This window comes from Stegodyphus dumicola, chromosome 5, assembly GCF_044657685.1.
Source record: "Stegodyphus dumicola isolate Sdum_Otavi_A_Nest chromosome 5, ASM4465768v1".
NCBI classification, from domain to species: Eukaryota; Metazoa; Arthropoda; class Arachnida; order Araneae; family Eresidae; genus Stegodyphus; species Stegodyphus dumicola.
This window is the reverse complement of record NC_140772.1, coordinates 153,303,636-153,328,976: the sequence shown is the minus strand read 5'-3', so window position 1 is coordinate 153,328,976 and position 25,341 is coordinate 153,303,636. Positions and strand designations below refer to the sequence as shown.

Sequence of the window (25,341 nt, the reverse complement as noted above, 5' to 3'; positions counted from 1 at the left end):
CAGTGGTTATTTCTTCCACCGTGACCACAATACCATATACGGCTGTCCTCAGAATCAGCTCTTCTAACGATCTTCATCTGTGATTCACATTTCTTGCACTTCATAGAAGAAGCAATTAGTGAGGTTTCCTCCAAAAATTTAAAATAAATTTCCTCTGACCCTTGTTGCAATTTATAAGTAAATCATTGATTAGGAAAGCCAGGTAGGCCAAAATAAGATCTCAAAGGACAATTTTTTTATTCCGATACTAATAATTCTTGGTACTTATCAATAACAACATTAATCTATGAAAGGGACATTTGTTTCCTATGAAATCTAAGGAATTCGATGAGATGAATAATAAATTTTTAAAATGGCGCGGTAATGCACAAATATTCAGTAACCAATCAGGGAGCTGATTACAGCTCGTTAATGCACAAATATTCTGTAACCAATCAGGGAGCTGATTACATCACGCCTAGAATTAAAATTATTTAAATAATCATACATAATGCAATCATTTTTCAAAAAATATACAAACTTAAATTGTATTTTAATATTTAACAGCCATAAATAATGTTTAAAACATTAGACTAAATTTATAGATATTAAAATCACAAATGTTTCATACTAAAGATAAATTATACTAACATAGTGATTCTTTTTGCTATCATCATAAATTATACAGCTGTGTAAATACATTACCTCTGCAATAATAATTCTGGTGTGCAAGTCTTAATGTAAATACTCAATTATTCTCGTACAAGAAATGAGTCCCAAATAATTTAAATATAGGTATATATCCTTACCATGGATCTTTTTCTTTCAAGAGATCAGGCAATACATTCACAAGCGCAATATTAAGGAAACCACCAGATGTAAATGGTAAAATCCAAGATGTACATGCACCTGTGACAAAACAAAATAAGCAGTGTTCTGAACTCAAAATCAAAATATAGTAAATTCATTTAAGAAAAGGCATATACACTTTCTTTGCATAAAACAATGCATTATATTCTATTTATTGACTGTAAAATCTTATACAGTACAAAGTCCATAATCCGGACGTCCATTATCTGGAATGATCTATAATCTGGACCTCAAAGCTACAGACTTTTTTTTGTATGCTTTAGGTATGCGCATAATGTGTTGACGCATGCACGTTTAGCACAAAAAATGAAGTAACTTAAACAACTTACATTAAAAGAAATTTTTAATAAAGTAAACAAATAAATATTAAGATTTTTTCCTAAATTTTGATACCCTTTAGATCATAATTGCTCTTTATTTCATAAATTACAATTTCATATTTTTAATTGTATAATTTCTGCATGCCATCTTACCAGATTTAAATTGATGATCTATAAATCCGGAAAAAACCCTAATCTGGAATCGTCGAAGTTTCGACGAGTCCGGATTATGGACTTTGTTCTGTAATAATATATTTATGAAATAACCTTACAATTAAAATATTCATGAAATTTTAATTAAATTTTTCTTCATTGATTAGTTAATTTAACTTAAATGCAATATTAAAAACAAATATTTGCAGTTTAATACAATTCTTTTATTTATTTTAATTAATTTCTCTCTTAATTAAAATATTTTTGAAATAATGTAAATAAAGTGACTTCTCCCTAAGGCAACCACCTACACTTATAGATGATTTCGATTTTTTGTGGAGATGGTCACCTTACAGAAATGATATCCTTTTTTGTTGTAAGAAAAGCAGGCATACAGAGATGATTGCCATGAGAAGTTTCACTACATTACAATGTAATATCAAAATGCAAATTTTCTTTTGTCTTATTAATTATGGACTACTGTTTGACTCACCAACTTTATCAACTGATCCTGCAGACAATGCAACTATAGCTCCCAGGATTCCTATTGCTGCAGTTGATACCTGTAAAAAATAAACAAATAAAAATGTAATTCTTACTAATCTTATACACAGACATTTATCGAAAAAGCAAATAAAATAAATATAGAACAAAGTATAACTATATAAATATGTGTGCAAAATTTTAATAAAAGTCACTTAACCTATTTCGAAATAAAAATAAAATTTTGTTGTCAACTAGTCATATCTAAAACTGTAAGCTAAGTATTTCTTGTCAAGGTATTATTTTAAAAATAATTTTGTGGTTAATCAATAAAAAAATTGCTTGTTTACAGGAAAATGTATTATTCCTTAAAATAACAACTCTGGATTTGATTTATAAAGGAATAATCCTTTGAAATTTCATCTAGTTCTTCAACTTTCTTTTGGAAACAGTTGCCTTTCAAATTTAAAGAGAACAAATACTATTTATCACATCAAAATTGCAAGTAGCACTATGGAAAAGTCACACACTTTGGTTAATTAATTTTTTTCAGGAAGGAAGTATGTAACTATGATAGCAACACTTTATTGCATATAACCTTGAAGTTACACAGGTTTAAGAATTAATGTATGCTTTTATCAAAATGAGATTAAATAACATCTTTCCTAAAACAGAACAATAACTGAACTCCTTTAAAGGTTTTTAGGATATAATTCCAATCAGTAAACATTAGTTAAAAAGCATACTTTATTCACAAACATGATAAATTCTATTTTCGCTTTTTAATACGCAGAATTTTAGATGAAGATCTACTTCCCCCCCACCTCCTTTCACTCTTATCTTTCATATTTTTTAATGCATAATTAAACTATTAGGCTCATAATCAACAAATTGTACTTACTTGGGCTTTGACAGCATTCCAAGGATTAAATCCAGACTTAAGAAGAATTGCAAAATCACTAATTTCATGAGGTATTTCATGTATGAGAATGGCAAAAGTAGTTAGCATTCCCATCTTTCAAAAGAAACAGAAAACTTAATTGTGAAAAAACATCACAATCAATATCACAATAAATGCAAAATAAATATGAGGAATAACCATTATACATTTTTTAAAACAGTTTGACTTAAAGGTTATTCTTCATGCATACTTGTGTGTAAAGGATGAAGTGGGAATTTAATAGAATGCTCTCTATACAGTAAGAATTGAGTAGATAAAATGCTCTTGACCAGTGCAGGTGCTTAGGAAAGATATGCCATATAATGTTAATTTGAAAAGGATGACAGATTAAAAAAAAATTCAAATTATACACTCAGATCTTATATCTACATCATGTCAATTTTCATCGGTAATGATCAGCTTTCCTTTAATTAAATACATGTGATAGGATATCCTTTCTCTAATAACATCTTTTCTCTTATTAGTCATCATTCATTCTTAGTTATTAGTAGATGTATGATGAGTGATTTGTGACATGAAAATATCATGCTTGTTTGTGATTCAATCACATCAATCTGAAATGGAAGTTACTAGATGGTATGTGTCATCATTGCAGACATTTGGCTAATTTTATATGCAATGAAAAAAAGGGTCTGGTACTTCTTTATTATTATGCCCCCCCCCCATTTTTTTAAAACAGCAAACTGACTCTAGGATAATCATCAGGTTGAAGTTTAATTTTGTCATACACTTCATGATTGTCATGTTTCTGCAACTGCTTTTACTATGGCATTGGCTGCAAGGTAAGACTCAAGATGATTTCAAACAGTGCCTAACTGATTTTTATTACACCACGTAGCGTAACACCACAATCATTCAACATTTTGTGCAGGAGTAGTGATGTTGAATCAATAAAATGAAACTTATGGTTCACAGTAAAACCTCTCTAACTGGTTTTTCCACTTCCTCTGTTTTATATATTCATCAGCAATCTTAATTAATCAATCCCGCTTGTACATAGTTTTGTCACGACTGTGGTTGCTTCTCAGTTGATATCCTGAGGAAAAAATAATTCATTAGTTTCTTGGCATAATCTGCCAAATATTCAATATTGTGGCTCTGTATCTTCTCCGAACAAAGAGATTTTCATTATATCCCTATTTTTGCACATATTCACTTATTTGGTTGTCATATTTAGACACAGAAAATATATCTTTATCATAAAAATGTTCCAGTCAATAGTTGTATTTTTATAAAAGTTAAGAGGCTTCTCCCACCACTTAATCTATGTCTGCTCTTCCTAACAGTAAATTAACCGTTGTGCTATTATAAACAGTATTCTGAAACCAACTAAAATAGTTGGAAATCTGTTTTTCTTTCATTCACAACTTTTGACATTGTATTTCCAAACACTTTCATTGATATGTGGTTTTATTAAATGACCATTTTCATATACTTGATTGACAGACAAATGAGTCTGTAACCTCTACAAACCAAACATAATCTTTTTTTCGTACAACTTTATGTAGACTGTGAGTGGCAACAGTAGGAAGCGAAAATAATCATAGAATGATTTCCTTTAAAAAAAGAGTCTTTAAAAAGTGAATAATTTCTTTCAAAATTAGTAAAGTAATTCTTAAAGCAGAAAAATAATGAGCTCTAGTGTAGAACTGGATGTCCCTTCGATTAGCGACAATTTTTAAAAACTTGGCGATGAAACCTCACTTCTGGTTACCATGACAGTTTTAACTTTGTTTTAGTTTCCTGATTTTATTTAAATGAAAATAGACTGATGTGTACATGGACAAATTTAAGGCAGTGCGCAATGCCTAGTTTGTGCAATTCTAGGATGTTTTTTTAAGTGAAAACAGATCGATGTCATGGACACAGAGTTTGTGCAATTCTTTGACTTCTTATTTTGGTTTTGTGTAGTGACCATCTTGGAATTGTGCCTTCCTGACGCCGATCTCGGCGTCAAAAAAGAATCGCCAAAAAACAAGGGGCACCCAATTGTAAACTTTTACTAAATAATGTTTATGATGTAGCAACCGCTACATTATTTGGTGACCTGATGTTAGCAACGTTAAATATTATGGAAAATACAGACAAGACAGAAAGCCAGTCAAATGGCGCGAATTCTTCAGAAACTATGAAGGTCAGTATAAAAATTCCACCTTTTTGGATAGATAGCCAGAAATTTGCTTTTATCAGATAGAGGCACAGTTTAAAATTAATAGTATAAGTAATGAAGTGGAACCTAAATATGTAGATACTATTTGGGATTATAATAACTGATAAGACTGAAAACAAATATTCCTTGGCAAAAGAGCGTTTATTAAATATATTTAAAGAAAGTGAAAATAAACGAATCAAACACCTTTTCACTGGCATTGAAATTGGCGACATGAAACCTAGTCATCTATTACAAAAAATGAAATCCTTGGCAACTAGTGATATTTCTGACATGGTATTAAAAGCATTATGGATGGACAAATTGCCGCACCGTATCAAAGAATAGTTATTATTAGTTAGCATGGACCTTATAAGAAATAGACTAACCCAAAAGGGTTTTCTCCCTTGTCTGAGGTGTTGCCGGCTGTCACCTTGATCACAACCGGAGGGCTAGGGATGACTTGCAGAAATTTAACGTTGGTTGCCTATTGCAGCGTGTATAATTGTCAAGAAAAAGCTGGTTGTAGCGGCTCATTTCACAAATTAGAATTCCTCCATATTTTTATTTTTGAAATTGAGATTGATTTTTAAAAATTTAGCATATTTATAAAGCATAATTAACGTTCCAAATAATTATAAAGCTATAGCATGCTCTCAGGACTGGATATTCTTTTAGCTTTTCCTATGCTGTAAGGAAATTTGTAACTACTTCTTTTAGAAAATAATATTTTAAATCTAAACTAATAGAAAATTTCAAACAAGCAATTTTCTCTTGCAATTCTTATACTTTTTATTGGTGTAAATAAGTAAAAAATACTACAGTATTTAAAAACGAATTTTTGAAAGTTTTGTTTAAAATTTTAAATTGTGGTGCTTTTTTAAAATTATAGATGAGGATTATAGCACAATTTCTATAAAGGAATTTTATTTCAATTATATTTCATAATACATAGTGCTAAACACTTTTGACTCCTTAAAAATTTTTATACATTTAATTCTAATATTAAAATTGTATTTAACCATAATAATTAATTTTGTTTGTATTTTATAGTGATTATTTTTTTTAAATTTATTTTTAGTTCTGCACAAGATTTTTTTTTTTTTTTATTATCTGTTAATTTAATTTATTAGCCCAAAGTGGTGGCTAGAAAGGCTCTTAGTTTCGAAGCAGCATTTTGAGCTGTTTTACTATAAATGTCCGTGTCTCCTTGCAAATTGTTGTTACCAAATATTATCGCCCTGTATTATATGTAAAGAAATTAAATAATGAAGAATCTGTTTGAATACATGTATGTTTCTCGCACTGTGACAAAAACGACGGTATCTAGAGCCATCAAATTTTGAATAATATAATCCTCCACCGGAACATGGGCATCTGGACGGCCGAATTTCGAATTTGTTTTAATCTATTTCATATTTTGTAAAACTTTAACAAATTTTTAATTAACAAACTCAACGAGTTCAGAGCGAGCACTGTATGGAAAATAACAGTTTTATCTCCAGTGTGGAAATTCTTAAGATATGCTGTTTTCAAATGTATGTGGTTTACGGGCGAAGAACATGATATTCAATAAATATAGGTAACACACAAAAATTAAAAAAAAAGGGTTCCTTTTGGGCATAATATAAAATTGAGTGCTTCCAGATTTTATTTTATCTTTTTTTTTCCTTCATTACGCTCAGAAAATTTTATGCTCCGAATTTTATGAATTATTAAAATAACTAATCCACTTTAATGTTAATAATTTAATGATCATATAATCAAATAAATATGATCGTTTTGTAATGTTATTATAGTTTGGAAAATTGCTGCCTGAAAATGTTCATTAAATTTTAAAAAAATTATCAGATCTTGTTTAATTTTACCATATTTATTTCAAAGCATCGCGTATTATCAATCTTATTTAATTTTACTTTATTTTTAGGCAAAATTAAGTTAAAAAATTTTGTGCTTAAGAGTTTTTACCGTTTTACCAAAGTAAAGATGTTTGTACAAGAATTACGCATGAAAAAAAAATGCGTGAAATGCAGTAAAAAGTGCTTTAATGAGATATATTCAATCCTATTTGGAAAAAATTGTGGCTTTCATAATCTCATCACTATACAACATATCACATTTAATAATTAAAAAGAGTTATGTGATGCAAACGCCATAGGTTTCAGTGTTAAAGTAAACCAGATCGTCCCTATTCTTGCAGACATGTCGGTGGCGCGCGCCCCGCCCACTGGGTTAGTCTATCTCTTATAAGGTCCATGTTAGTTAGTTACTAGTGATTGAAGGTATTGATAAATTGGCGATTATGGCTGATAAGATTTTCGACATGCATTCACAAACTGACTATTATGAGGCTCATTCGACTTAAATTAAGAATTCGAGCGCGTCGCCAAACACGGTTTAAAAAAAGCATAAAAAATTACTGGAAAAAATATCTTCATTGGAAAAGCAGGATTGAAGAACTCCATCTCCATCACCCATCAAATGAAAGAAGTCGTCATATAGAAAGAAAAAACAGATCATTGTCTAGAGGCAGAAGTAGAAGTCGGAAGCTTTATAATCCGGATGATAAGCTGTGTTATTACAACTTCTCTTTCGGATCCAGATGCTTTCGAAAAAATGTAGGCCACCATGTAACTGGAGAAACTCGGAAAACTTGCCTGCGCAGAAGAATCAGAATTAGCAGTCGGTTCTGCTGCTGTAGATTTAAAGAATTGCCATGAATTCAATTATAGACTTTTTGTAATAGGGGAAAAAAAAAAAAAAAAAAAAAAAAAAAAAAAACCTGGGATAAAATTTTTGATTGACAGTGGTACAGATGTAAGTTTAATTCCAGCCACATGTTTATGACAAAGTAAGTAGCGATTTTAAACTTTATGCTGCAAATGGTACTCAAATTCCTGTTTTGGAGATAAAATTTTAACTCTTGATTTGGGACTTTGCCGTAATTTTCAATGGCCATTTATCACAGCCAAAGTCAGTAAAGGCATTTTGGGGGCAGATTTTCTTAACCGGTTTAATTCATTAATTGATATTAAAAACTAAAAGTTAATTGATGGTGTAACTAAACTCAGCATTATTGGTGAAATTGCATCGTCAGCCGATGAATCAAATATTAGCACCTTAAACAAAAATAATAAATTTTCTAATATTTTGGCACAATTTCCGGAAATCACAAAACCTGATTTACTAATTTTTACAACAAAACATAATGTTAAATATAACATACCTACTAATGGAAAACCAATTTTTTCAAAAGTGTGAAAATTAGATCCTAGAAGATTAGAAATAGCCAAACAAGAATTCAACTTTATGCTTGAAAATAATATTATAAGATCATCCAAATCACCATGGGCAAGCCCACTTCATTTAGTTCCGAAAAAAGACGTTACTTTGAGATAATGCGGAGATTATCGGCGCTTAAATGATGTCACAATACCAGTCGCTACCCTTTACCCAGAATTGATGACTTCCACCACGTTTTGAAAAGCAAAACAATATATTCTAAACTTGATTTACTATTACCAGATCCTAATAGCAGAACAAGATAAACAAAAGACAGCTATAATAACTCTATTTGGACTTTTTGAATTTAATGTGATGAGTTTCGGCTTAAGAAATGCTCCCTCCACTACAACATTCTAATAGCGTCGGAAACTGAGGAACAACATACCAAACATCTTACGGAAGTATTTAATAGAATTCAACAGTATGGACTACGCATCAATCTATCGAAATCAGTGATGGGAGTGAAGAAATTAGAATTTCTGGGATATTTGATAACACCAAATGGCTCAAAATCTTTTCCAGAAAAAGTACAAGCCATAACAAGTTATAAACTTTCTGAAACTATTCATGAACTTCGTAAATTTTTAGAAATGATTAACTTTTATAGAAGATATTTAAAAGATGTAGCTAATACCCAAGCTCCCCTAAATGAATACTTGAAAGGTTCCACAAAAAAAAAAAAAAAAAAAAAAAAAAGATCGAAGGAAAATTTCATGGACAGAAGAAGAAAAGAAGTCTTTTGAAAAATGTAAAGAAGATTTAGACAATGCTGCTATGTTAATTTTCCCTAATCCAGATCTACCATTAGTTTTATGTACAGACGCCTCTAATTTTGCAACTGGATCTGTTCTACAGCAATATGAAAACGGAGATTGGAAACCAATAGCATTTTATTAAAAAAAATAATAATAAATGACACCCAAAAAGCTTATAGCACATATGACCGGGAACGTATCTGTCTTCCCATCAAACAATTTAAGCATCAGAGTAGCTAGGGTTTTCAGCGCCCAGGGGCAACTGAAGATTTCGCGTCCCCTACTGCTTGCCAAGGATGGAAAACATTTAATTCTAAAATGCTGTAACATCAGTTTGGCGCCCCTTGGATTCTGCGCCCGGGGACAGATGCCCCCTCTAGCTACGCCCCTGTTAAGCATATGCTAGAAGGACGAGAATTTACAATTTTCATAGATCACAAGCCAATTATATTCGCATTTAAAGGGAAAAAAATGATACAGCATTTCCTAGACAATTAAAACATCTCCAGTATATCTCGCAATTTTCGGCAAATATAAAATACATAACTGGGAAGGATAATATTGCTTCACACTCGATGTCTAGAATTGAATCAGTTTCGGACATCGATTATGACAAAATTGCGGATGAACAAATCAATAATGAAGAATTAATAGAATTACTAAATGGTAGCAAAAATTTAAATGTTAACCAATATCCACTACCTTCGGGAAAAGTAATCCGGTGTGATATTTCAGCTTCAACTATTCGACCGTTTATACCATAACAACAATTTCGAATAAATGTTTTCCACAAAATACACGACTTGAACCATCCTGGCATCAAATCATCAGTGAAACAAGTAGCATCAAGATTCATTTGGAAGAATATTAAGAAAGCTGTTACAGAAGGCCGATGCTATTCGCACCACCGGTGCGATTAGCCGCTTAAGTTATTCGCACCAACATTAATCACGCATGCGCATTGAGTTGTCAAATCCGTCATTTGAACGCAATCGAAAGGAACGGATTCTACGTGCGCGAACTGTTGTAGTGAATCTTTTTTTAAAAAAACGGCGGATTACTACCTTGGCGTAGTTTATCATATTTTAAGCATTGGCGAATTTCAAAAGTTTAGAAAGAAAAATGGGTTCCTTTTCTTATAAAAAGAAGGAACACATTTCCTTTTATTAAAGTATATATAAAAAAAGGGGCAGATTTTTATGTTCGCTATGTTTATCCTTTTCATGAACGGTTGCAATAGTTGACTGATTTTGGGGGGGGGGGGGACAAAATCTTGTTTACATTTTTTGTACTTCTTAGAATACATTTAGCTTTAAAGATGTGTTTTGCTCAATCAAGACTTTTAATTCATTCCTCTTTGAAAATTTTCGTCCGAGAAAAGATAATAAAAATTAGACAGAGGATTTCTGTGTAGAAAATTTAGACATGAAATAAGCTAAAAGCGATTATATCAACTATTAAATGAATTGTTCTGTATGCCTGCTTATTTTTTATGGAAATACTTGGCATTTTCAGGACACAAAAAGTACTTCAAAGAACTTTGAAATATTAATACAAACACATTAATAAATTAAATTGAAATAAATAATGGGATGCAATTTAAAAGACAGAAATAATTTAATGTAAGAGATTTAGATTTAAAAATTTGCGCATACAAATGATTCATCAGATTTTTATAAGGTTTTATTTCATAAATAACTTTGATTTTGAAATATGGCATTTGAACCTATAAACATGTGTGGATACTGAAAAAGCGATGAATATATAAGAATATTATAATTTTCAGTAAGTTTTCTTATTGAATAATTATTCTGACAGTCCTATGCTGTAAGACTAGGGTCTAAGTTTGCATAAAAATTCCTCTGTTAAATAAAAGAATTTAAGTAATTTCTGTAGCCTTTTTGTCAATAAATTAAAGATTTTTTAACTAATTACTCGTCCTCAATTGAATTAGAACCATTTGCAATTAGAACCATCATTAAACCCCTGTTTTATCTAATCATTTCCTCAACATTATCATGTATATAGATTGACCTTGTCTTTGTAACTGATAATTATTACTTGCAAATTATTCTCTTGCTGGTGAACAATTAACAACCCTTTCTATTGCTGAGTTAGGGTTCACAACCTTCGCTCTCGCTACCGCCTGCCTTACGGAAATCGGCGTATAATGCTGGTACCTGGGCTGATTGTGTGCATGCGCGAACGAAGGTGGTGTGAATAGCCTGTTAGCTATTCGCACCGTCGGTGCGATTAGCCACTGTGGTTAGGGAATGGGCTAAAACTTGCATTAATTCCAGAAAAGTAAAATTATTCTCCACACATTTTCCAAATTTAACTCATTTGACGAACCAGATGAAAGATTTAGCATAATTCATATCGATATAATTGGACCATACCCACCATCAAATGGAAATAATTATTGCTTAACATACATTGATCATTTTACTTGCTGGATGGAAGTTATATCGATAGAAAATATTACTACATAAACAATCACAAAAGCATTTTATGCAAATTGGATTTGTCGTTTTGTCGTTTCTTTCAATGTGATCACAGATAGAGGAAATCAGTTCAGATCAGAACTGTACAGAATTTTAGGTACTATCTGTGGAATTAAAATGCAAACAACAACTTCATACCACCCGCAAAGCAACGGAAAAATTGAAAGAGTACACAGAACATTAAACACAGCCATTACAGCTCACAATTCACTCAAATAGAGTGAAATTTTACCAATTATACTCCTTGGTTTATGCGCATCTCTACGTGATGATGCCAATTGTTCCATCACAGAAATGGTCTATGGTAAATCACTGAAGCTACCAGGAGAATTCTTTCAAGAGCCCGAAACCAAATTAGAACCAGATACTTTCACCAGTAATTCCGAAAACAAAAGGAACAATTAAAACCAATTAAAGGTCAATGCAAAAGAAAACAAAAGTTATTTTTAAATGAAGATTTAAATTCGTGTTTGCATGTATTTGTCAGAGTGGATCGTGTCAAAAAGGCATTAGAACCTCCTTATGAAGGACCTTTTCCTGTCATTGCCAGAAATGACAAATAGAGAATTAAAGAAAAAGACATCAATGTTTCCGTCGATCGATTAAAACAAGCTTACTTGCTAGCCTCAGGCGAAGATGATTCTCCAAACCTAACAAATAAAGAAAAACCTACTATTTCATTAATTGGAGATGAAAATGGAAACACGGATGATTTAAAATTTAAAACAACACGTAGCGGGAGAGCAATTACTTTTCCAGCACGTTACCAAGATTACGTGAATATTTAAATGTTGTTTACTAATTCTTCATATAAAGACTCTAATATTTTGTAAATAGTATTTATATAGTTTATTGTAATGTAAGTATTTATGTGAGAACAATACTTTTTCTCCTTGTATCACAACTATGTTGTTTGGAAGGGGAGTAGTGTAACCTCTACTAACCATATATAATCTTTTTTTCGTACAAGTTTATGTAGTCTGTGAGTGGCAACAGTAGGAAACGAAAATAATCGTAGAATATTGTCATTTAAAAAAGAAATTCTTTAAAAAGTGAATAATAAATTGTATTTATTTCAAAATTGGTAGTGTAAAGTAATTCTTAAAGCAGAAAAATAATGTTTATGATGTAGCAATTGCTACAAGTCTTTCTTGGAAGAAAGATATAGCGTCTTCACTTCTCAGTAAAACGAACAGCTTAAAGATTTTTTTAAAGAAACCAGAATTCTTGTAACAAAAGAATTATAAGGGATTGAAAATTTGTTAACATTTACATGCAAAACAGAAAATATGATTACATATGGTTCACTCGGAGATCATCTTGTGGCTGCACTACTATGAGCCTATGAATTGTGGTTAAACAATTCATAGGCTCATAGTAGTGCAGAATATATCCAAAACGTTCGGAAAAACATCCTGTATTAAGTATATGGTTAGCCTTTAGGATGACAATGATCTGTTCCTAGAGATATCACTGATATCTGAGAGTGGGAAAAAAATTATGGAAAAGTAATATCACACAGTACAGTAGGCACAGTATCAAAGTTTGCTGTGCTTTGACAATTATGTAAAGGTATCTGAATCACCAGATTTAGCTATTTTTATAAATTACTTGAATACTCCTACTCTCCCCCCCCACACACAACTGCAGCTGCTAGGACAGCCGCTCTCAACCTTTTGACTAACGCATACCACCTAAACAAAAATTGAAAACCTTTAGTACCACCACTACTCTTGAACACATAAATTCAGATAACATAAATTTACGAGTGTTAGAGAAAAGACTCAATCAGCATGTTGGGGTTTTAATTTTTGAATTTAGTAGTTAAAAATACTTTGCTTCTTTGCATACCATCTATTTTTCTCATGCGTACCACCGGTTGAGAACCTTTGTGCTAGAAGATATGCCATATGCATTCTTACAGTACATCAAGAATATTCTTCACATTATTAATTCTTCTTTTTTATAAATAGTATATTTCAGTTCCTGCACAAGTATAATGCAAGACATTCTATGACCACTTTCACATCATTTCTGAAAATTCCACAGATTAGGACCTTTTATGTCTCAAAAGGTTAGTGAGCACGATTGTTTCTTGCTGTAAAATTATCACCTGTTTTTTTTTTTTTTTTTTTAACTGGAAAAAGCAAACACTTCCATTTATACACTTTGTTTCTTGCTTTTTATTCCAGATTATGCATTCAAATCTCACTGCTGATGAAATTATTCCAAAAAATTCAGCCTTCTTCAAAATATCTTAGGATTTCGTTTGCAACATATATGCATCATTTCTCATGTAGATCAGTAAGCTGTTAAAAGATTCATTTTACACTAACTTTAGGCCTTTACGTACTACATTTTGAACAGATGCCTGCCTCATGTGCAATGACAATAAAAAATATAATCTGTTGGTCTTTTCTGATCAAACCATTTATGGTGGCATTCACACGCAACATTCACAGCACTCATGGCTGATCAGACTGAGCTTCTTCCATTACACTTACTTCCCCATTTTATAAATATTAATTTAAAAACTTTTCGCAAAATTAAGCAATTTTTACTTCCATACTGATGAAACACATTTTCGTTAATTTCAATTTGTTTTATGTTTCCAGCTCACAGAGGTAATATGATAGCACTTTCTTCTAAAATGATGCAATTTTGTAGTAAAACACCCATCGGTTGATTCCGGTTTCAACTAGCAGGGACATGTAAAGTGCAGCACAAAGCTGAGCTATGCACATTTGAAAAATTCAAAAATTATTGTGAACATCTTATATTATTTAGCTTTTGTGTACTGTGACAGAATTTTAAAATTACTTTTACATTTTGATTCACCCATTACATTACATTACATTTCATTGTTTAAAAAAGGATTTAATACGATATTCATGAAAAAAATTACCTTTATTCCTACAAGAAAACTAGCTGCAACTGCTAACCCATGAGTAAAGTTATCTATACTATTTGCCATTAAATTCAGATAGCCAGATATCTAAAAAAGCAAAATATATAATAGATTGTTTAAATACAAAAAGATATACACACACTTACACACATTATAGTATATTAACAGAAAGTATTGCCCTTTAAAACAAAAATAAATTTAATATGAAATAACTAATTCAAAATAAATATAATTATTCATTATTTTAAGGTATCACATTTACTATCTAATATAACTATTACTTTATAATTCAAAGCTGAGTTTTATTCATATTCTTGTATTTAGCATCTTTACTTGCTTGAAAGTTTTAGCCTTATTCAAAATGTCATGCAGGATTTTTTTTCACCCATATTGCCATAAAAGTTAGTACATGAAATTAAAAACTACCCCAATAATCTCTTCCCATCCTATGAAATTTCCATGAACAAAGTCACAAAAAGTCTCATGCAGTCGGCATATTTGCTGGGCTTGAACCCTACAACTTTACAGGGAGTTAGTACATTTATGAACTGGTGAACAAAGAACTGGAGCATTTTTGCACAGTTTTCTATTAACAATAAATAATAATAACTAAATAACAATAAAAAATTAGTAGGTAGTTTAATCAAATAAAACTTCTAATAGCAATACTGCTCAGTGGTTCACATAATTTAAAAGAATTTTAAGTCAAATAACAACAATAAATTCTGTTACTCAGCCCCTGCCCCCATTTCCCCCCTAACGAACATAATGCATATATATAGAAATTTTATGAAATTTCAAATTCATAATATTGCTCTCATAAGACTAATTATTAACCTCATAATTCTAATAAGGAGCAATATCATCATTAAAACAGCTAAATTAATTGGAAACTGATTAAGCACCTATTCAAAACTCCTAAGAAAGCATCATATCAGTCTGGACTTGGTTAAGAAATCAAAATAGAGATTCAAGATTTACTTCAAGAGATTTCAGCATATATTTACTTATTTGATGCAATTTGTAAGAACTTACGTGTATTGTTTGCAAAACTTTTGGAACTTCTTTAATTAGACTTCCATTAGAAGTTTTCAGATACCCATTTTGCATAAAAGTTTGCTGCATCTCAGAAGCTACTTTATGACATGAGGAATTGCCATTGCACAGTATGTTAGATGACGATGTCAGTATTTGCTTCTCGTGTTTTTTTTCTGAATAAAAATTATTTTCGGAAATCTCTATGGCATTATCAGAAATTTCCTGTGAAAAGAATATGATAAATATTAAAGGAGAAAAATAGTAACAGCTAAAAATACAGATTACAAGATAATGACCTATATATGAATACCTTAGTATTCAACATCACAAACAGATTAAAATGCTTTAATAATTTTTTCAGGGGAATTATATTTATTTATTTATTTTCAGGTTAAAGAACGTTCATTTTTAATGAAAATGAAATGTTCAAGAAAGTAATCTAAATAAATTTTAATTTATGTAATACTATAAATTTACATCAATAAATTGACTGAAATTTTTTTCCCACAAAACATGCTAGTGCTGTTTTATAGAAGGGAATTTCTGTATATTTATACAAGATTCCTGATATGAATGAATGGAGCGGAAAATCTTTAAAATCCACAAAAGATATCGAAGTAAACTCTAATTTCACGTTAATGTACCGACAGTACAGGAAAAAAAAAGCGTTACATTTAAGCAAAAATATACTAGCTACATAAAAATGCTCTTCTTTTTATTTTAATGCAATAAAAATAATTCCAATTGAAAAAATCAGACATGAAATAAAAGCAGCATACCTTACTGTTCTGTGAAGCAGCAAACATGATTTCTATGATAACAAAGGAGAACATGCCAATAAGTACCCACAATCCTAAAGTTAAATGACTGGAGTGCAGTTCGGGTCCCACTATAAAAGATAATTTTAGATAGTGAATTTGAAACAATTTTAGATAGTGATTTGAAAGAAGAGGAAAAGGCTATAACAAAACCGTTTAACACGGCTAATGCAATGAAATACCTAATAACACATCTTGTATAGCAGTAGTATTCAAACTGGATCGCGACCCTAATACAGTAGTGTTGCACGGTAGATAAAAATCTTCCCCCCCCCCAAAAAAGAAAACTGATTTGATGGTATACAACCAAGGCTCGACTCTCCGACTGGGGTCGTGCATGTTTTTTTTCGGGGGGGGGGAGGGTCACATAGCCATGATATCCCTATTCTACAGCATACTTTAAGTTTAAAAATATTTATTAGTCTCGCTTATCCGACATCGGAGGGGACATGCATTAGCAACTATTGTGAAAGTAGTCTTTTATTTATTGATTGATATATTGTTGCTTCCGACTCTACCTGAGACACACCCGTTGATACTATGATGCATGCGTCTGTCATTCAGTGTAGTGAGTTTATCCAAAGCCATCTTGATGGGAGATCCCATCAAGAAGGCCTTGGTTTATCATGTCTGAGGATCGGTTTACCATCTCTTACTCTTCATGCGTGTAGTAAGATTGTGCATGGTGCGTCTAATTTGACAAACATTGTTGTAGTGTTTAAAAGTTGAAATTTACGCTAGTACAGAAAGAACGGTGAAGAAAAGAAAGACAGTTGTATCGACTGAACAAAAACTTGAGGCAATCAAGAGACTGGACAAGGAAAAGACAATGCAGAAGGTGTATTGGTGTATTTAATTATGGCAAAGCACACTAGGGCTATCTGCCTAAGGGGAGGGATGCCTTCGTGGAGGACTTTCTAAGGGAAACTACAATGCAGAAGGTAGTTGACAAGTTGGGTGTTGGACAGAGTAGCGGACAGCTGTTTGCTGGACCGATGGAACAAATATTACAGTATATGTCAGTTGAATGTTTGTGGTGAAAAACTATCATAAAATTTTGAAGAAATGGAAACATTCAAGAAAACATTTAAAGAATTAACTGAAATTGAAAGTGTAACGGATGAACCAAATGGACCTTGTAATGATTGGAAAGTCTCAAAATCCTACATCCTTTAAAAAAGTTAAAAAGATTTTTTCCCTCTGTAAAATACTGTAGTTAGAAAAGCGCTTGGATGAGCCGTGAAATTTTCAAACCCTGGTTCTTTAAGAAATTCCTTCCATCAATAGAAAAGTTTTTTCTTTTTCTTTTCTTTTTCTTTTTTTTTTTTTCCCTATATAATGCTGTAACCTTGATGCAGAAAACTTGATTACAGTGATGCATAAGAAGGGTTACATTTCATCTGGTAATATTACTTTAGTGTGAAAAGCCTAATTGGCTGAAATCAAAATAAAATAAATGGCTAATTAACATAAAATTTCCTACAAAGTGTTTATTCATTATGCTTTGATTCAGTTTTTTTTAAAAAAAAGTGCTGCATACCTTTAAATGCAAAATTTTAGGAAAATATTCGTTTTTTTCCCCCCCTTTTCTTTTAACTATTTAGTCATTTCTGACACCTATTAACAAAGCAGTTCAATATTTTTAAGAACAAGTTTTGGCAGAAGGTACCCCTCTCCCTTCCAAAAGAACAACCTTATTAAACAACATCTATTAATAAACTTGTTACTGAAAGTATGCATTGAGCATATCTCTGCCAATTATACACATAAAGAAATATTTTAGTTTTAGTCAATTCATGATATCAAGAACATTATAATTATAAGTTTTCATCTTCAAGGACCATATAAAAAATAAGAATTTATTTTTATCGAAACATTTTTTCTCCCACATACTGAACATAATTTTATAAAATTATTTACATTATTTTAATCATCAGAATTCATTATGTCTTGAAGATTATTTAAAGAAATAATGCCTGTAGCCATCTTTTTCAAACATATCGAATATTTTAAGTAATTTTTAAAATTGAAAAGTCATTAAAGTTCTGAGATGAAACTAAAACTAACTAAAACGAAGAAATTAATATGAATGTTTTGTTAATTATGACAAATAAAATTCTCACACCAATAGAATACCAAAATAAAAGTTATGAAATGTTCTGGGAGGAGGTTACATTTAAATCCTTAGACAGACTGCATCCTAACTTAAAGCATTAAACCTTAATACTTATACTTGGTTTCAGGAAATTCCTTTAACTTCCAAAGCAATTAGTTTGTAAAAAGAAGTTCGTTAAGAAAGGAACATTATTATAATCAAGTTAGAAATGACTAATACTAATGCAATTTAGCTGAAAGCAGCAAACGTGTTTTATACTACAGCAAAACTTAGATATGGAAATGCAGATACTACTTTTATAATAAAGTGAAAAGTTAAAAAGAATTTCCTGAAATGATACTTATATTCATGATGGAAAATAAGGAAAGAGAAAGATGACGATGTGTGTGATATTACATTTGCAAAGAAGAAACGTTAGGTACTTTGTCTTCGCGAATTCAAAACTTATTTTCTAAATGTCATTTTACTTTCCTATATGATGAAAAAGATGGTTATCAAAAGAACGCTTATTTCTTATTCTAAATGTATAAGAACCAGAATGAGCTAATAGGGAAAATCTGAGGTTTGAATCAACTTTCCTTGTTACAGATTCTAACGCAAAATTTACCAGAATGTGTTCTTCCTACTAAAAAAATGTTTGTAACTGACATCAAAGTAGACTGGAAATAAGTGAAAGTATAATCATTTAGTAACCACTCAATTTGCTAATATATCACGTAAACACAGAACTAGGTAAAATACTAAGGAAAACGTAACTAGTGTTAATACTTATTTCAGTCAAATGAAATTTAAACAAGTGAAAAAAAAAATAATAATAAAACAAATTAACCTCATTGCATATATGATCATTAATACTATTATGAAGAAAACTCATTAAACAGACAAGAGGAAGTCCTCAGTCAGTTGTTTAATCTAGAGATCAGCACTGGAATTACAGCGAAGTATTAAGTTAAGAGTATTTGCAGTACTCTTACGCCTTGAAAATTCGTGATATTTTATCTACAAATGCAAATTACTCAATTGTAGGACCGAATCTAAGACATTTGTTGTTGATCGATGGAAGGTTTTTGGGTAGTATCTCCCGGTGTACTCCTAAAGCTTGTTTTTATCATCTGTGTAAATTTATTATCCATGAAAAAGACTAAGTTCTTTCTTTTTACGTATTTATTTGGGAAATCGATCCAAAATGAGTAACACGCAACATTATTTTAGAAATAAACTGAGGTGAAATATGTATTATAGTCATGAAAAATAATATCCTCGATACCTAATTTGCGCATAAAGCAATAAAACTTTAGAAATCCTGGAAATTTCAAGAAAGAAACTGAATTAAATGCTAAAGGTAACACGAGAGGCAACTGATGACAAAACAGACTTTCACGCATCTAAAAAACTATATTAAGACTGAAGTTACGAAATCAAAATGAAACACCAAGAATTTAGAATTGTGCCAAGTTCAGTAAGGAAATTAAGCGTGTAACCTCATAAAAATATTAGAAATCTAAAAGCCATAAAGAATGAAGGAAGACAGACGTTTGAAGCAATCTTCGTTCATTTAAAAATACTTTACCATAAAATATATCGGAAAAAAATTAAAATGCACTACAATTTCTTCAAATATTACAAGCCCAACTTTTCCTACATTACACTGTTAAAGCAAAACAACTACTAAATAATATAATAAATCTAAATTTATCCGACATTTCTTGATAAATTATTATTTTTTTTTACCGGAAATAACTTCAATACTTCCTAGAAGTGATTTGTTTTTATCATCAGTTCCAAATGATTACTTCTTTTGAAATGTTTAAGAATATTATTAATAAATACTTTAGATTGAAGATGCATTACAAAATGCTACAACTATCATTATCAAGATTAACGCAAGGGAACTGGAGAAAAATAACTTACAGCTCTCGATGTGTTTCCAAGCTTCGGGTAACAGATGAAGAAAGACATCACCAAGCAATCCTCCCACAGCAAAACTAAGTAACAGCCTCAATAATTTACTCCCACCTGGAAATAACAATTGAATAAAATAATTGGGCATTTACAGACACTAATTTGATTCTGACATTTCCTAATCCTAGCAAAAAGGATATATCAGATGGTTACATATATTAACAGCTCTTGTAACAAGAAGCAGTAAACAAGCTACACAAAGAATCTGGACATCTGAAATTCATTACATCCATTTACTAAAGGAGTGAAATTTTTTTTTCAAACCCTAATATTTTACAATATAGCTACAATATACTTAGAATTTTATCATTAATGCTTTCTACTGCAGACGAAAATTTATATCATCTTTATAGTTTAGAATATTTTGATCTGTATGAGTGATTTAACAAACACATGCTACCAACGACTTTTGAGTAAATTTTTGCTCTGCGTAAAGCCATTTTAACAGAATCGTGGGTCTCCAGGATTTAGAAGTGTTTGGGAGAATATACGCGCTCAATCAAGGATAAAATGTGTTTGCCAAAACTAAGGCCCTTAAACTCGTGATACTTCAGTCTGAATTCTAGCGTTCATACATTAACATTGGTTCTGCTGGTTTCTTTTTGCAGCATTCGTTTACGACTGGATGCTACAAAATTTACAATGTAAGTTTTACAACGTGAAATTACAACGCATTTCAGAAGAATTATTTTATGTAAAAAATTAACTGAAAGAGGATTCCAAAGTGAAAACATAAATTCTTGGTGTCGCATGTCGGAATATTAAATACGGAACAAATAACAGATTTATCGGTATATCAAAGTGCAAGGTCACATCCACCTAGAGGCGAGTTAGGAATCCAGTTTTTGATGGAAACTGGGTTGAGAGAAAGCGTTAAAAATCTCCTGAACTAAAATTAATTTTGTAGGTGATAGTGCCCAATTATTTGCCAATTCATTAATCACTGCTCACGCTCTATATTATGGTTAGATGATTTCGTAAACATAATTGGAAAATAAATAAATACAATTTCAAAAGCCTAATTAACGAGGCCGACGAACCGATGAGAGAGAACAAATCGCATAATGCCGGGGAGTCGGAAGACTCGATGACCCTGACCCATTAACGTTTCAAGGACACGCCCACATAAGCTACGCGAACGCAGTTTAGGAGTTTCGAGGGTGAATCTTCACGACGGATACGCACAAACCCGTTATAACCGGAACGACAAGTGGCCATACACGAAGTTGTTGCCATTACTCCTTTAATCAAAAGTGTTGATAACAGAAAATGGGCTTGTCATCGTTAGAATAAAATTTATTATCGTACACCTTATTTTCGTAGAACAAAAAATACATTAATGAGTGATACGAAACAATAAATACATTAATGAGTGATACATTTTAGCAGCCTCTTTGCGTTTTATGATTTATATAAAGATCTATGACTGTTTTCAGCATGTGATGATTCTTCATCTCAATAATGATCGAGTAGATACGGCCACGCTGGTAGTTCGAGCTGGGATCAAACCTCAAAGAGCGGGCTGATTGCATAAGCGTTTTTAGAGTTTGTACACTAAACGTGAATACGAGCCAGTGCCCCTTTCGTAACGTCATTATGAGCCAGTTCCAGTTCCTAAGCACTTCGTGGAGAACTTGAGTTTTCACGAAGCCATCCTTATCTTAGACCAGGGTTTCTTAAACTTTGTTCAGTCGCGACTCCTTTTTATCACTGAGATTCTTTCGCGAACCCCAAGACCCAATAATATTTACGAAAATTTTGTGAAACCAAATAAGCATTACGCAAATCCGATACACGCGTGAGTGAAACTGCCAATTTTTTTCACTTGTACTGTAATATACTACTATTGCGGTTTTAGGTCATCAACTTTAATTTCTAATTTTAAGACATAGAACAATGTGAAAATTTTAAATAAGTAACAGAAGAAATGAGAGCGTCACGTGCAAAGCAAGTAAAATGAACGTTTCTATTATAAAAAGAATGCGTGGGAAAGTTTTCCCTTTTTTTTTTTTTTTTTTTTTGTTTTGTTTGTTCTGTCTTGTCTTTATCTATTTTCAGATACATTGTGTAAAAATATTTTGTAATTGTAAAATTATTATAATAAGTTAAACAAATATCAAAACTGCTAAATTTTTGGCGATCCCCGGCTGCAGGTCCCGCGCCCCCCTAGGGATCGCGACCCACAGTTTAAGAAACGTTGCCTTAGACAAACACACGTAGTGAGCTTTACCCAAATCCGATTAGCCCCAGTCCTTCTTTCTGATCCGCTGGATCTATATGCCTAGCCCCTGTATTGCTTCCTATGTAAAATGCCGCCCTAAACGAAGTGCTGCCGAGGCGAACTGTCCGCCTCGCTCTCACCTAGCTACGACACTGAATTTCGCTTAAACGAAATAACGAAGAAAATAAATTAAATCAATAAAGAATAAAACCACACAATTGAAAAAACTTTCTTCAATACTTTTTTTCCCCTCCTTTTTTACTATTCACAAATAAATAATATATATTTTGTAATGTAAGGAAGTGTTTCCATTGTAATGCATGCAAAAATAACACACTTCGAATTAATTTAGAAATTCTGAATCCCTATTCACACTACAAGCTGGAGAAGATAATTGCACGAAGTCATTTCAAAGAAAAAGAAGCCATTCCCAATTTAATAACCAAATTTTAATTAATAAAAAATAGCTCAGTTACGCTTCGTTAAAAACATTTACAATATAGCCTTTCCATTCTTAGCGCCATGCCACGTTACGTTACAGTAGCACAATATTACGACATATTTTCACAGTTAGGCCGAGAGATTCCCCAAAATGTTTACGGATGAATAAATCCCCAAGTATCCCAAAAAGTGTGACATCTGAGAGATATTATCATTTCCTGAACATAAAATTTTAATTAATATCTCTTTTAAATTACAGTAGTTTCTTTCTCATCAGTGTCATTCCCCCCCCCCTTATTTAATGTTTCAAACCACAGCCAGTAGATAAGTTATCAGTGTGATCCCCTCCCCCCCCCAAAAAAAAAACTATTTAAAAACAATTCATAAATATTGTTTATAATATTGACTAATGGACACCTAGCTAATACTTTTCATAAACATTTACACTATCAGTATAATTAATAAAAGTTGAACATATTTTTAAGTAGTAATTCGATCTGCCAGATTTCAACTTTAGTTTTGGTCATAAATTGGTGAGCTTTTCATTGTCAAACGTACCATTCCACCAAAAATTCGAAATAGAAAATTTTCATAAATTAAATCCGTGGTCTCAACAAACTGAAACTGTATGAAGGCCGAATGCACGATCCGAAACAGCAGCAGTCAGAAACTGTTTTGCAATTAAAAATTTTTTTTATTAATTTTTAATTTTTTTATTTCAAAATCAACATTTTTTTCAACAAAATAAAAAATAAAAAATATTTGAACTAAATTTTAATTTTCGCTTATTATATACATTTATCAAAGCATACATAAACAATAATAATACAAAAGCGAAGAATGGAATTCAAATGTTATAATTATTTTCTATCTGAAATTTAAAGTTGGTACCCGCAACTTTTTTTGGTACAGTTTATAATTTAAGCATATTGACAACAAAATATTAAGACTGACATTTATTTAAAATAATTCTAGTATATTTAATTAATTTTTAAATAACTAACTTTAATCTAAACTAAAAATAAATAAACTATGAAAACTTTTCAAGTTGCACAAAATTTGAGGATAAATAATGACAACCGAGTGTCTTTCGCTTATTTATGTGATTTTCCTCTGCCGTATTATATATTTGAATGCAAATAATTAAAAACTTCTTTATTTCTTTCTATAGCTGGACCTTAATGACGTTTCGATTCCGATAAAGTTTGTAACTTGAAGCAAAATTGCTAGAAATTATTTTCATCACGGATTGTTAATGCTCATCGGTCAGTCGGGTTCTTTTCTTATTAATTTTTGACTGTGAAAAAAACGCTGTTCGCATATAATTATTACAAAAGAATGAGATAATTTTTAGTTCAAAAATTCGTAACTAAGAATATTTATTTTTTGAAAAGTACGAATCAGAGTTAATGAAATCTATAGCTTCAAATCTTTGAGTAAGATTTATACGGAACTGTAAATTCATTGCCCACCAGCGGCCGAGAGGTAAAGTCGCTGAACACTGGTAGTTCCAATCTGCGTTGAATTCCAGCCGAACGGGCTATGCGGGTTTTCGTGATTTTCCCCATGTGTAACATGTATGCGAGCCAGTTTCGCTTATAAAGTCTTCCGCGAAGGCATCCCTTCTCTTAGGCAAATAGCCTTGGAGTGCTTTGTCATGATTAAATAAATCAAACTAGTAAATTACCGTATTTGCCGGCGTATAATACTCACCGGCCTATAAGACGCAACCTCTTTTTTATATACAATTTTGAAGCATAAAACTTTATTCCTGATCATTATAATGAAATTACAATATTTTAAATATAAAGTAATACTTTCTGCAAATATCCAATCTGAGAAAAAACACCTCTTAATCTTCTTCGTCAAAATCCAGACACTCATCTCCAGAGCTAAATGAAAAGTCACTTGAAATCTCTTCTAAATCAGCATCTGAGTCCTCATACAACAAATTGTCCTTTGTGCCATCCAGTGCATCACTAATGCCACACTACTTAAATAATTTAACCACTGTCTCAGCATCCCATGAAGCTTCGATCCATTCACAAACTTGCGAAATGCTAGGTCTCTTCCTTCTATTCTGCTACGTATAAGATGCAGTATCGACGTATAAGACGCATTCCATTTTTTAAACCTATTTTCAAAGAAAAAAAGTGCGTCTTATACGCCGGCAAATATGGTAATTAAGCTCAATTTTATAATTCTTTTGAAACAATTTTCCTAATTTATGTATTTTCTTTTACATTATTCGCAATCGTTTTTAATGGCAATGAAAATAATGTAATTTCGTTCTTCAAACAATTAAATTCTTAAAATATTTGCAACACCATATCTGCAAGAAACATTTAATTCAATTAAATTCGCGGGCCCCATAAAAT

The 25,341-nt window shown here is 31.4% G+C and overlaps 1 protein-coding gene across 1 annotated transcript in view; it reads right to left on the bottom strand.

The window, feature by feature from the left end:
- Positions 1 to 25,341, bottom strand: part of Zip99C (Zinc transporter Zip99C) — a 91,170-nt gene that overhangs the window by 7,238 nt on the left and 58,591 nt on the right. Inside the window, exons 2-8 of the mRNA XM_085817253.1 lie at positions 20,251 to 20,355; positions 16,185 to 16,294; positions 15,403 to 15,627; positions 14,365 to 14,454; positions 2,707 to 2,820; positions 1,816 to 1,885; positions 789 to 888 (exon numbers count right to left, since the gene is read on the bottom strand). Coding sequence (XP_085673379.1) covers positions 789 to 888; positions 1,816 to 1,885; positions 2,707 to 2,820; positions 14,365 to 14,454; positions 15,403 to 15,627; positions 16,185 to 16,294; positions 20,251 to 20,355 — 814 coding nt within the window. The remainder of the gene's footprint in view (positions 1 to 788; positions 889 to 1,815; positions 1,886 to 2,706; positions 2,821 to 14,364; positions 14,455 to 15,402; positions 15,628 to 16,184; positions 16,295 to 20,250; positions 20,356 to 25,341) is intronic.